The sequence below is a fragment of the Tupaia chinensis genome, unplaced genomic scaffold (assembly GCF_000334495.1).
Source record: "Tupaia chinensis unplaced genomic scaffold, TupChi_1.0 Scaffold000240_1, whole genome shotgun sequence".
Classification (NCBI taxonomy): Eukaryota; Metazoa; Chordata; class Mammalia; order Scandentia; family Tupaiidae; genus Tupaia; species Tupaia belangeri.
This window is the reverse complement of record NW_006159718.1, coordinates 615421-628559: the sequence shown is the minus strand read 5'-3', so window position 1 is coordinate 628559 and position 13139 is coordinate 615421. Positions and strand designations below refer to the sequence as shown.

Here is a 13139-nt window from a genome sequence, read left to right as displayed (position 1 = left end):
ACCCCTCTTTCCTGTTCCAAAGTTGTTTCCCGGGGGATTAGGAGAGTCATGTCTACAGACACTAACAGAGCCTACGAACATTGACAGGATGCTCTGGCCCACTTCGACAGTGGGACGCTAACCCTGTCCCGAGGATCGAATTGACGGTGCGTAGTAAGCCTTCTCACCTCCTGGAGACATCCTTTAACTGATTCCTTTCAGAATTGTGGTTTTCCTGAACCAATTACTAATCTAAGAATGTCAAACCAATCCAATACCTACAAGCCTCTGCGTCGGAAGCCATGCTCTTCCGGCACCTCTGCTTCCTGATCCCCCTCCTCCCCGGGCCAGGCCAATGTAAAGCACGCCCCAGCTCTCTGAACTAGACAGAAGTTTCTGCCTTTGTCCAGGTGTGTCACTCGCTGTCACTTAGCAATAAGCCACATGAGTTATTATTCCTGCAGAGCTCGGTTATTTCTGTCGACAGGTTGAAGCTGTCCTCTCCCGGGCAAGCCTTCAGATGAGACCCCCATCCTGGCTGACAGCCTGATGCAGACCCTGGGAGAGACTGAAACAGAGCACCCAGCCACGCCAAGCCTGGACTCAGACCCAGAACTGCAGTTCAGACAGGCGTGTTGTTTGAAGCCGCTCTGTGTGGGGTAACTGGCTCGGCAGCCACGGATGACCAACGTGGGCCTCAGAGCCGGGCTGAGTCCACACGCCCCTCAGAATCGTGTGGCAAATGCTGCAGTCCCTTCAAGGACCCCCTGTCCTTCGTTCCATGGCGGGGTCTGGTCCTACCTATCCTAAACTGACCCTCCCTGGACCTCACTCCCCCGCACTGCGGCTGCTCTCCCAGCTCTCCCCCTGCTCAGCAGCTCACTCCTGCGGGCTCCAATTCTTCCTCCCCACTTAGTTTCCACACTGACTTCAAGGCTCAGCGCTGCCACTCCTGCACCCCCAGGGCTCTGTTCCTTCTGGGAAGGTTCCCGGACCTCTGCCCCCTCCTGGGCCTCCTCCGCCTGACCCCACCCGTGTCTCTGACACTCCTGCAGCTGTGGTCTCTCTGACAGCCACACTTCGGTGAGCTCAGCAGCTCTGGTCTTGCACAGCTCTCTGTGAGGCACACTGTCGCCTCGACGTCCAAACCCGCGTGTCCAGGTCAGGGTGTTTTGGCTGGAATGTCTGGAAACACCGAGCTCACCTCCCGCTTTGCTTGCCTGCCAGGGGACAGCCCGTGCCTCACACTCCGGGCCTGGGCTCCCATCCTCTCTGGCCCACAGGGGGCCGTGGCCTTGGAGGGGGGTCTCCCGGCCAGCGCGGGTCTCCCAGCTGGAGCCCTAGGAGCTCTGGCTCAGGGCGCGGTGCTCGGCATTGCTGCCCCTGCTCTGCCTCCTCCTGCCTCCCCGTGCTCGCCCCTTCGGGATGGGTCTCCCGCCGAGCTTCGTGGACACCTACTGCAGCCCCACGTTGGCGCCGAGTTTCCTGGGGCCACCGTGACGGCCATCCCCGTGGGTGACCCCGGGTCCCCTGGCCTTTGTGGCTTTCCGGGACCAGAGGAAGGAGACCGGCCAGAGAGGGGGTACCTGTACCAGCAGCTCATACACCTCCCTCCGGAGCTGGGCAGGGCTCTGCCTGACGAAGATGCTGCCCGACGTCTCGTTCATCGCGAAGGCTCCGTCACTCCCTGAGGGAGAAGTGCCCTGTAGTCGTGCGCAGCCACCGCGGGTGCGGGGAGCAGGTGGGCTCACGTGGCCCTGCGGCGGTCCTCATAGCGTGGCCCTGACACCGCGTCTGGCCAGTGAGTCTCAGAAGGGCTGAGTCACTGCGAGGTCACACAGGCGTGTGCAGCTGGACTTTGAACGCACTCCAGGTGTGCCCCTTCTCACACAATACCGCGTGCACATGTGTGTGCATGCACGTGTGTGTGTGAGTCAAGTATAGAGAAATGGAGGTGGGAGGAGACACTGGACAGAGAGATAAGGAAGGGGGAGAGAAGGAAAGGAGGAGAAAGAGGACCGGGGGATAGAAAAGACGCTGAGAAGGAGGTGAGGCCGGCGGGGAGGGGGAGGGCGGGGGTCTCTGCAGTGGGTCCAGGGTCTGGGGCCTAGGAAGGAGCACGTATGAGGAGGCACGTGAGCTCTTGTGTGAGCCAGTGGTGGGTGGGTGTGTACTGGGTGTGCTGTGGGGTCAGCGGGAGGCGGCGGTCTCTGGGGAGGTCCTATAGATGTGGGCGTGACTGGGCGCAGGCGCCAGGCGGGAGGCCTGGCCTGCAGGGCCCACCCAGGACACCACCGCCTGCTCAGAGCTGCCCACCGTGCAAACCCATGGACGGCAGCCGTCGGGATCCAGGTTCGGATCCTGGGCAGCAACTTCCTCCACGTCTCAGCCGTGCCCACGCGGGGCTGGCACCAGGGAGAGGCCATGTCGTCACCACCTTTGACTCACTTAACTCCGCGAGGTGCTCTGGGCCAAGCAGCCGAGGAGATTGGGAAAAACTACAGCATCGTAGGCGCAAGAGCTGGCCCCTGCCGTCCACGAGCCTGTGCCCGGGGAGGGGGGACGTGAGTTGGCACCCCCCTGCCTCTCCCTGTTGCTGGACGTGAAGGCAGGGTGGAGCATGTGTCTTAGGTGACCTGCCATCGTGGGGCCAGTCCCTGCTCTCCACATGTCTTGCACTCTGGTCCTGTGGGGAGGGAGCTGGGACCCAGCGAGCTTGGGAATGTCCCTCTGGTCACCCAGTGTCAGAGCTGCATGCTTTTTGCCCCCACTCACCATTCACCAGGCTGTAGACCACGCGGTGGGGTTTGCCCTGGTCTCCATCCATGGCGACCACCTTCAGCACCTCGGAGCCCTTGGGAACAGGGGCCAGTGTCTGAGGCTGGGGGCCATTTGGGCTCTCCCTCCCAGACACGCCTCGACATGATCGGAGGGGCCTCCCCACCAAAGCCTGTGTGCCGCTCTACTCTGCCGGCAGCTCTGGTCGCCCTGGCGCCCAGACATGGGCTGAGCCCCTGTGCCCCTCCCCGCCACAGGGTCAACACACTTGCTGCCCAGGGCAGTCGGGCCTCCTGACTGACCCTGTCCCACAGGCTGGCCTGCCCTCCCCTGCCAGCTCTGCCCCACCCGACCCAGGCTGGCCTGCCCTACCCTGCCAGCTCTGCCCCACCCGACCCCAGCTGCTGCCTGTCTGCCCTCTCCTGTCCCGCCCCATGAGGGGAGGGGAGAAGTGGGAGAGGTTGTCCAGGCACCAGCATGCAAAGATCTGCAAGGAGGGTCTCATTCTGCGTCCCGGGGTACCCTTTGGAGGGTTTAGGTAGGGTCTCAACTAAACAAGTCTGATTTTTTTTTTTTTTTTTTTGAACACGTGTGGTTGCACAGAGAGATGGGGGAAGCACCCCCCAGTGGGCACGGTCATGCCACGATCCCGTCCCCTCCATTTCTCCTCCTGTGGGGTCGGCGCACACACATGTGCCCCGTGTGCTCTCCCATTCCTGAGGCACAGTGGACTGTGTGGGGCCTGACTCCCAACCACTGGGCGGGCCGGCCCAGCTACCAAGTCTGGTCGGACGCCTGGCTCAGCCTTTGCCCTGGCCCCCTCCCAGTGGGCACGGTCATGCCACGATCCCGTCCCCTCCATTTCTCCTCCTGTGGGGTCGGCGCACACACATGTGCCCCGTGTGCTCTCCCATTCCTGAGGCACAGTGGACTGTGTGGGGCCTGACTCCCAACCACTGGGCGGGCCGGCCCAGCTACCAAGTCTGGTCGGACGCCTGGCTCAGCCTTTGCCCTGGCCCCCTCCATGCCCCGACTCAGCCCCCCTGCCTGTTCTGCCTCCTTTGGAGTCACCCTTCACAGGTGGCTTTTGGGCCTGGGCAGCCCCTCCCTGCTGCAGCCCGGGACAGTCCTCCGTAAGCTCTTCCTGGTTTTACGAGGTCAGGAACAGCCTGAGCAGGAGTTGTTGAGAGCGCACCGCGGGTCCACAGGGTCCTCGGCAGCTCCAGCCGGCCTCTGCCCGCAGGGTGCTCAGGGCAGGGTGGTCACATGAACGCGAGCACACCCAGGAGGAGCTCATAGAGGGTGCAGGGCACACCCTGACCCCAAAGGTCTGAAGGCAGTGCCCAGGCTGAGGCCCAGCTGAGGGGGTGTGGACAGAGGGCGAGGACGCAGAGGGTGGTGACCGGTGGTGAGCCTCTGCCAGGCCGAGGGGCGGCGCTGCTGGACAGCCTTGGAGAGGCCCGGAGACCAGCATGGCAGCCTGAGCCGCAGGGCGGGATTGCACTGAGGGGCAGGCGGATGCCGCTGTGCCCCGAGCAGGACGTGGGTCAGGGGGATGTCCGACAGGGCTGTGGTCTGCGGGGCCCTGGCCACCAGCATGGGGCACGGGGGCAGCGGAGGAAACCGCACCCCTACCAGGTGGGAGGAGGGCGCCAGCCACGGCACGTTCTGCTCTCAGCCCCTGGACTCAGCCTCCTGGGGCCGGGGCCGGGGCCGGGGTGGACTGGCAGCCTGGAGGCCAGGACTGGCGGCACATTCCAGAGCAACAGGGCCCGCCCGTGGCCGCGTGTGAGGAGTGTGACCAGGGTCCAGCCCAGCAAGGGGTCAGGGCAAGGGTGTCTGAGGGGACTGGGGACGGGCGCAGCACCCACCGGAAGGGTGTCCTCATACACGTAACCGTAGTAGGGTGTGCCCACGAAGATGGGTGCTGTGTCCTGGATGTCCTCCACGTTGACTGTGACGGTGGCCGTGGCTGTGAAGACCATGTCAGCCCCGTGAAGCCTGCCCCCGCCGTCCTGGGGAAGAAGGAGGTGAGTGGAGGCAGGCCGGGCACCGGGAAGGCCGCGCTCCTCCTATCTGGGCCTGCCCCTGCTGGCCAAGGCAGCTGCCCCATGTCGCTCGTCCCAGTCTAGTGGAGAAACCACCCCTCACAGGGGAGCTGGGACATCAGACGACATGCTGTGACATGCTGTGAGGAGGAGGACGGGGAGGGCTCAGAGCAGACTCCCTCGGGCAGGGCTGGCGGCCGGAACGTTCCTGGGGAGCCCTCGCTCACTATACTGAGGCCTGGGCCTGGTCCTGGGAAGCACCCGAGCAGCACCTGCGGTGGAGCTGGCAGTGGGGACCTAGGTGGCTCCTGGAAGTGCAGCGGCTGAGCCAACGTGACCACAGATGCCGCCTGCACCCTGGGAAGCAGCGTCGGCTGAGCCCCTCGGGCACCTCGCAAATAGGAGGGGCTTGGTAAGCTTTGGGTGGCAGATGAGACTGAGGCTCACACAGGGGAGGAGGTGGGTTGGCAGGCCTGGCCAGAGAGAGGGAGGCACCCCAGGCTCTGTCACTGGGGAGGAAGGGAGACATCTCTCCACCACAGCCCCTGGCCTCTGGGCGACCTGCTCCCCTGCAAGAGCCTGAGCCTCCCAGTTCCCAGACCCCAGATCCCAGATGGCGTGTGGGGCAGGACAGACTCCGAGCAGCTGCCGGGACCCTGGCCCTGCACCTGCTGTGCTCCTGCTCAGCCGGCCGCCGCTGCCACCCTGGGGTTCTCTGCAGCCCCTGAACTCTGGGAAGTCTGGGCCCTGTGCCACCCTCTCCTACCTTGGCGAGCACCGTGATGAGGTGGGTCCGTGACTTCTCGTAGTCCAGAGTGGCCCCCTCCTGGAGGTGCAGCTCCCCGCTGAGGTGGTCCACGGCAAAGATGGTGGAGTGCGGGTTCTGCAAGAGCCAGGTCCCCAGGGAATGCCGGTTCTGCTCTGGGGAGGGTCCTCGGCCCTCTCCAGGGATCAGAGCGGAGGATCCCACTGCAGGGCACCTCTGTCACCCAGCTCAGGTTCCCCTCACAGGCCCAAGCTTCTCCTCCCTCACCCCTGCTGAGAGTAGGCCTCTCCCTGCAGCAGGGCCTCGGCTATGCTCTGGGCTCAGCTCTTGGGGAGCGCTGCCTGGTGCTTCCCATAGCTGGACGGCTCTGCCAGCGCCATGCCTAGAGGGGCACCGGAAAGTCTGGAAGGAGAGGGCAACCAGGACCTTCAAAGCACCACAGGGCTGATGGCGTAGTGGTTACATCGCTGGACTCCCATGTAGTCCACCATGGTTCAATTCCTGAACCCAGTGGCTTAAAACTCACACCAGGAGCATATGAATGCATGCTCAAAATCCTGAGGGGAGAATGGAGAAGGGATTGCAGCGTGGTCATTCCCCCTGGGGGGTGATTTCTCGCTTCCTGTCTCTCTGGCCAGCACACGTGCCCTATAGCAAAAATCTCTCTAAAAAAAAAAAAAGCACCATAGGGCTGATGTCTATACACCAGCCCTGACCGGTGGAGGTGAGGTCCAGCTCAGGAAAGGTGTGGGGGCGCCACCTCCTGTGGGTGTGGAGGAGCCTTCTGGGGGTGGGGCCAGGCCCCGAGTGTGGCAGCCTGTGGGAGCCTTCCTAGGGTGGAGCCCTCCTCGTGTGCCTGTCTCTCTGTGCTGCACCGGAGCGAGGGTAGGTTAGATGGCGGTGGGAGTCACTCAGGGGTCAGTGGTGGGTCTCCCTGGGCCATGGAGTCCTGGGCGCTCTCAGAACCTTTGCATTTAGCCTGCATTTAGCCCACTGCCTCAAAGGCACGAGGGCAGGCGACTAGGCGGGGAGAAGAGGAAGTGCCGTGGAGTCAGTGCAGCTTGCAGGGAAGGTGTCTGCTCCGGGAGGGTGCGTGCTGGCTCCTGGCTGCCCCTTCGGCCCTCTTTCCTGTTGACCATCCAGGCCCAGACAGGTTCTTTCCCCCTGGGGGGGAAGGCGGGGCCTTCTCCTGGGAAGGGGCTGTAAGTGGGAGCCAAGGGGCCTGGGGGCCTGCTGGGGAGGGACAGGCCGGCTCTGAAGACACAGGAGGCAGGAGGGGCATGGGACAATCTTCTCCCCTGCCTCATGCCTCCCCTTCGGGAACGGCAGAGGCGCTGGCCCAGGCCTTGGCGGGGGTGGGAGCCTCCAGTGCCCCGCAGCCCGGCCCCGGTGGCATCCGCACCCATCTCACCTGCAGGAAGTAGGCGACGCTGCCTCCAGAGCCCGTGTCCTGGTCCACCGCCTGGACCTTGAAGATGCTGCTCCCCGCAGGTGTGTCCTGAGGGGCGAGTCACAGGGAGTGTCAGGATGGTGACAGGACACTCGGGGAGCCAGAAGCATGAGGCCATGGGGGGCTGGGGTCAGGGACGTGAAGAGCAGAGGCGTGAAAGGCAGGGGATGCAGGGTGTGGCACCAGGGCAGCCGCAGAGACCCTTGGGAGCCCGAGGGATGCAGGGGAGGGGGACAATGAGGAGCAAAAACACACATGCTGGAGAACTCGGAGCGCGGGGAAAGCCCGGCCCCAGACAGACGGAGGCTTAACTACGGTAGCCACCCATGGACGAGAACGTGGTTCAGAGCAGGCCACGTGAGGGTCAGGGGGTCATGCACAGAGGGCTGACAGCCAGAACCACAGCCTCCCACCGAAATAGCCAGCATCCCGTGCTCTGAGAAGCCCAGGCTGGGCGGGGACAGGGCTTGAGGGTGCTATTCTGGGAACGGTGTGACGCCCGCCCGCATTGGCGGTTTGGGTCTAATAATTTCAAACCTTAACTTGTATCTTAAGAAAATAATCCCAATTAAAGGGAAAATAATTCTTACGCTCAGAAGTTAGTGTTTCTTATGATACCTTTTTTTTTTTTTTTTTTTGGAGAGGTTTTCACTATAGGGCGCATGTGCTCGCCAGACAGAGAGAGACATAGAGACAGAAAGCGAGAAATCACCCCGCAGGGTCTAATAATTTCAAACCTTAACTTGTATCTTAAGAAAATAATCCCAATTAAAGGGAAAATAATTCTTACGCTCAGAAGTTAGTGTTTCTTATGATACCTTTTTTTTTTTTTTTTTTTGGAGAGGTTTTCACTATAGGGCGCATGTGCTCGCCAGACAGAGAGAGACATAGAGACAGAAAGCGAGAAATCACCCCGCAGGGGGGATGGTCACGCCGCAATCCCTTCTCCTCCATTCTCCTCTCGGGATCTTGGGCACGCACCCACACGCGCCCGGCGTGAGTTTTAAGCCACCCGGTCCGGGACGTGAACCACGGTCAACTACGTGGGAGTCCAGCGACATAGCCATTATGCTAACTGCTGGTTCCCGATACCATTTTTTAAAAATTTTGCTACAGGGTATGTACATTCGCCTGGGAGAGACAGAGAAATGGAGAGACAGAGAGACAGACAGAGAGGGAAAGTGAGAAGTCACCCCGGGGGGGCGCTGCACTGCAATCCCTTCCCCTCCACTCTCCTCTCGGGACTTTAGGTACACACAAGTGCCCAGCACGATTTTCAGGCCACCGGTCTGGAACTCAAACCACGCATTCAGCCATGTGGGATCCAGCCGTCGGAACCTCCGCGCTACCTGCTGGCCCACAGCAAAGCTTAAAAAAAAGGCTGGTGTTTTGTTAATTGCCAGAGACTGGGTGCACCTGCCAGAGTGACAGAGACAGAAACCCCGAATAGGTGTGACCACGCAGCAGCCCTCTGCCGTCTCTCCAGCGGCCAAGATTGGGGCACACGCACCACACCCACATGCCCAGTGAGTTTCTCAGGCTGCCTGGGTTGGATGCAGACCACAGCCGGCCATGTGGGCTCTGATTCCCATGCTCTGAGCCTGGCTGCTGTGCTATGGGCCAGCCCACGGCAGCGAGAACTCAGCGCTTCTTCAATATCCAAACGTCAGGGCTTGATTCAGTAAGGGATGGAATATTTCTTGGTCAAACTATTAAAAAGGTAGTCTTTCAGACTTCACAGCTACCGAGGAGATGCTGGCATTATCAATTGACAAATAGGATATAGAACGTATATTTTGTCTAATTACAACTATGACAAATAGACAGAAAAATACAAAACCAGAAACAAACCCATAATCACACACACAAAGACTAGAAGGAAATACACAAAAACATAACAATGGCTCAAGTTCGAAGGATTGAGGGGAATTTTAAAAATGCTTTTTCCCTCTAGCTTTCACATTCCTACAATAAATATTCATGATGATTATAATGAAAAAGAGCAAGTGAACATTGCCTCGGAACAAAGTGAACTGGAGGGGGTGATGATGGAGGTGGGAGGGTGAGGAGGGCAGAGTGAGGGACACGGCTGTCGCTCCGTCTGCCCCGGCCAGGTCGCAGGGCCCATGAGCCAGCCTGGTCCTGGTGGGGTGTCAGCCCGCCGAGGTCCCTTTCTCACCTCGGGAACCAGGACGACATACGGCTCCTGTGTGAACCTGGGGGCCTCGTCATTGGCATCTGTCACCAGGATCACAACTTTTTCTGACACCTGAGAAGGTGGGGCAGTCAGGAGCTGGGGCAGTGTGGCCCTCGGGATAAACACCCCGGTATGCGACTCTGCCTCGTCCTCCTCCTCTCATTCATTTACGCACTGAAGGCCACTGAGCACCACTCGGGGCCACCCTGCTCCATCTCCACACTCGCAGTGTCACGGGGCCAAAGGCAGAGCAGAGATCTGTACAGGAGAACGTGGGCCAGCCCTGCAGGGTCCTGGCGGTGTGCAAGCACCAGGCAGCACGCACCGCTCCAACAGAGGCTCCACGCCCCTGCAGCGCAGCCCACGGGGCTGTGGGAGCCGCACCAGGGATCCTGGGTAGAGGCATCTAACCGAGGCCGTGGTTCTGGAGGGCAGAGAGGGTTCTCCGAGGCGTGGGGATGAGCCCTGTGGCAGGTGTGCCAGAGGAAGGAGGTGGCGTGTACCAGGAGGGGGCTGCGTGTACCAAGGCAGAGGCTGAAGTGCATGAGTTCGGGGAGTGCACGGGCATGAGCTGCACGGAGGGGGCAAAGTGCAGAGGCCCATGGTGCCCGGTGTCTGGTGCCCGGCGGGAGGCGCTGAGTGCCGAGTGAAGCCTGGGTCTCATCCTTGGGGGGACTGGCTGTTGGCACACTCTGAGTGGAGTGGCCAGGCCTACGTTCTGCACTGATAGAACTGGTGACGCTTTGGGGGCAGAAAGGGGAGGCCAGGAGGCCCAGGGGCCTATAGCAGCCTTCCCAAAAGCACAGTCAGGGCTGTGGGGAAGGAGGGAGGGAGAGCCTGGGTGCCCAGGGCTGAGCCAGGGCGACAGTGAGCAGGTGGAGGGGACACTGGAGGGGGTCGCACAGGTGCTGCGGGGTGTGGGCAGCATCAGGTTCTCCTGGAGCACTGCGTCTCTGCACCACCGCCCCTTCCCGCCTCCCCCTGCCCAGCCACAGCCCTTTCCTGGGGCAGTCTGGGCAGCTCTCGTGAAGCTCTGGCTCGGGTCTGCCAGGCTCCTGCCGGAGGGTCAGAGGGGCCATGCCAGCTCGCTCTGGCTCTGCCCAGGGCTGGCTCAGGCATACTCACCAGACTCAGGCCGTCGGAAATGCTGATGGTGACCTCGAGCTCATCCTCCCTCTGTGAAGCACAGGACTGGGTGGGTGGCCAGGACGCTGAAAGCGCCCAGGGTGGGGTGCTCTCCTGCCCACACACCCGCCAGAGAGGCCCTGGAGCAGGGCAGGGAGGCCGCAGCCTTCAGGTGTCAGGGGTCCCCCCGCGGTCTCCGGCTAGTGTGGGGGCCACACTGCCCTGTGCCTGTGGCCGGGAGGGGGGCGGTTCCCTTCCTGTCTTTTCTTTTTCCTCCCCCTTCTCTCTCCACGTCACTCCCTATGCCGGGGTTCTGAGGTCCGTGCCCATCTGCTATGTCTCTGATGTCTCCAGGACATGGCAGGACTTGGGCGAGGCCTGGTGTTGATCCCAGACCTGACGGGTGCCGGCAACCAGCATGGCTCCCTGCTGTGTCCCAGGGCCGTGCTGAAAGCTCCCTCTGCTCTCTGGTTAGTGGATCTGTCACTGTCACCACACTGGAGCGGGCGGTAGCCCTCCACTGAGGCCCGCTGAGTGGCCACCAAAGCCGACCCGTCTGGTGTGGGGCTGGGAGGGGCGCTGGGGCCCAGGCTACACACCGCACCCAGGAGGGAGCTGGGGCCGCAGCTTTTGCCTGCAGGACAGGCGGGAAAAGCCACAGCAGGAGGCCTCTGCAGAGACCTCTCCTGGGAGTGGACTGACTTTTAATTGAGCATGAGCAGCTGGCAGGTGCCACTCAAAGGAGCTCCCCTCACTGTGGGGGTGAGGCCTCCTCTGCCAATGGGAAGTGCCTAGGGCACCCCCAACTCTGCCCAAGAGTCTCTTCTCCCAGCCCCCCGCCCCATGGTCCCCTACACCCTCCCCGTAACTCCCTACCTCTCTGTCCAGCTCTTCGACCAGGGTGACGTTTCCTGAAGTGGGATCAACAGAGAAGACACGTCTTGTGCTGGGGTCAAAGCTGATGCTGTAGGAGACGGGGTCCCCCTCAGGGTCTGTCCCATTCAGAGTGTACACGTGGGAGCCTGGAAGGAGATGCAGGACGGAGACTTGGAACCTGGGGCCAGGCAGTTCCTAAGAGTGGCAGCTGCGGGCCAGTAGGTGGCATGGAGGTTAAGGTGCATGGTTCCAGTCCTGGACCCGGCGACTTGAAAATCATGCCAGCATGTATGCGAGTGTGCCCAAATATCTCGAGAGGAAAATGGAGGAAAAGGGATTGTGGTGTGGCCATTTCCCCGGGGGGTGTGTGTGGAGGGGATTTTTCACTTTTTTCTCTCTCTCCAGTGAGCACACATCCTATAGTAAAAACTAAAAATTAAAAAATGTAAAAAGTGGCCGTTGCTCAGAGTCAGATTTGGCTGTTCCTAGAATGAGTATTTGGTCAGTGCCACGGCTCGCTCCACAGGGCCCTCCGCTGCCTCGGCCCTGCTTCCCAGCCGGCCTCCAGGACGCTCCAGAGGGCAGTCTGCTGTGCCTTACCAGTGTCTGGCAATGCCGCCTTTCTACCACCCCTGAGAGGAGGGAGCACCCGTTAAGGCAGGTGACCTGTGACCCTGGTGCAGACTGAGCCCCAGCCTGCTCTGGTTTTCAGGCGCTCTCTTCCCCAGCCCCTCTCCCCAGGGCTCCCAGCCTGGAGCAGGGGTCAGACCTGGAGGCAGAGGGGCTGTAATGCTCCTTCCCCCGCTGCTCTCTGCAGGTCTCAGCAAGGGCTGACCTGCAGCTGCAGCGGGGACCCCTGGCACTCCAGGTCACAGGTCCGGGAAGGAGCGGAGCCTTGGGGCCATGCGAGAAGCTGAGGCCCTGACCCACAGGACCGGCCCTGGCCCAGCTTAGGTTGTCATGGCAGCCTGACCTCCTTTCTGGCTGCAGGCGGGGCTGGGGATTCCAAGTGAAACAGGGCACTCTGGGGCGGCTGCTCAGCATGGCTCTGGGTGCCCCTGGACTTACAGGAGTCATGGGTTCGGTCCCTGCGTCCAGGGAGATGCCAGCAGCTTCTTTGAGAGGCTGGGGATGGTGGCCACTAGAGCTACTCACCTACGGGGGTGTCCTCTGGGAGGCTGAACAGAGCCATGTTCCCGCTCGAGCTGCCCACCCCATTGTCGAAGAAGTAAGGGGCGAAGTTGGCCTGGGCTAGGGAGAAAACGCAGATGGGAGAACAGACAGACCCCAGGCCAAAAAGACACCCAGACCACAGAGAGGGCCTGGTCACTCATCAGGCCCCGGTGTGGGACTGGAGCTGCTTCCTCCCTCTCGGGAGAAGCACCCCCTAGAACCCCCTAGCACCCCCAGCACCAGGGAACCTCCGGGGCTCAGGAGGTTCCAAGTCCTCTGGCTGGGCTGGGCTGGTGGGCTAGGCTCTCAGGGTCACACAGCATCTGGGCGCTGAGAATCCAAGTGCCACCCACTCCTCCTCATCGACAGGCAGGCTGGGGACCTGCTCCGTAGGGGCGTGCCCTACCGAGGTCACCCTGCAAGCCGTGACCCTCCCTCCCCACGCCGCCAGCAGAGCAGCTGCCGATCCACCTGCCCGATCCACCTGCCCTGCGTGGGAAGCGGAGACCAGAGGTCCGTCGGAACAGCGGGACTCTGGGGTGCCGGGCTACTGGCCGGATCAGGTGGTTGGCAGCGTTTGTCTCTCTGGTCCCCAACGCCCCTGGACTGGATCGGCGCAGGGCTACGTCCCGGTGTCCCCGGCAAACGCCGACGCCCACCCTCCACGTGGCTCGCTACTCACCCAGACAGAGGCACAGCAGCCCCAGAGCCAGCGCGGCCCGCGGGCCGCGTCCCATGGCTCGGCGG

At 61.8% G+C, this 13139-nt stretch overlaps 1 protein-coding gene across 1 annotated transcript in view; it reads right to left on the bottom strand.

The window, feature by feature from the left end:
- The window catches only part of CDHR1 (cadherin related family member 1), a 19738-nt gene extending 6605 nt beyond the window's left edge, over positions 1–13133 (bottom strand). Inside the window, exons 1-10 of the mRNA XM_006148708.1 lie at positions 13075–13133; positions 12375–12470; positions 11220–11365; positions 10344–10394; positions 9201–9290; positions 6983–7069; positions 5572–5688; positions 4629–4772; positions 2755–2833; positions 1566–1666 (exon numbers count right to left, since the gene is read on the bottom strand). Of these exons, the coding sequence (XP_006148770.1) occupies positions 1566–1666; positions 2755–2833; positions 4629–4772; positions 5572–5688; positions 6983–7069; positions 9201–9290; positions 10344–10394; positions 11220–11365; positions 12375–12470; positions 13075–13129 (966 nt within the window). The 5' untranslated portion in view covers positions 13130–13133. The remainder of the gene's footprint in view (positions 1–1565; positions 1667–2754; positions 2834–4628; positions 4773–5571; positions 5689–6982; positions 7070–9200; positions 9291–10343; positions 10395–11219; positions 11366–12374; positions 12471–13074) is intronic.
- Between the last annotated feature and the right edge of the window lie 6 nt (positions 13134–13139).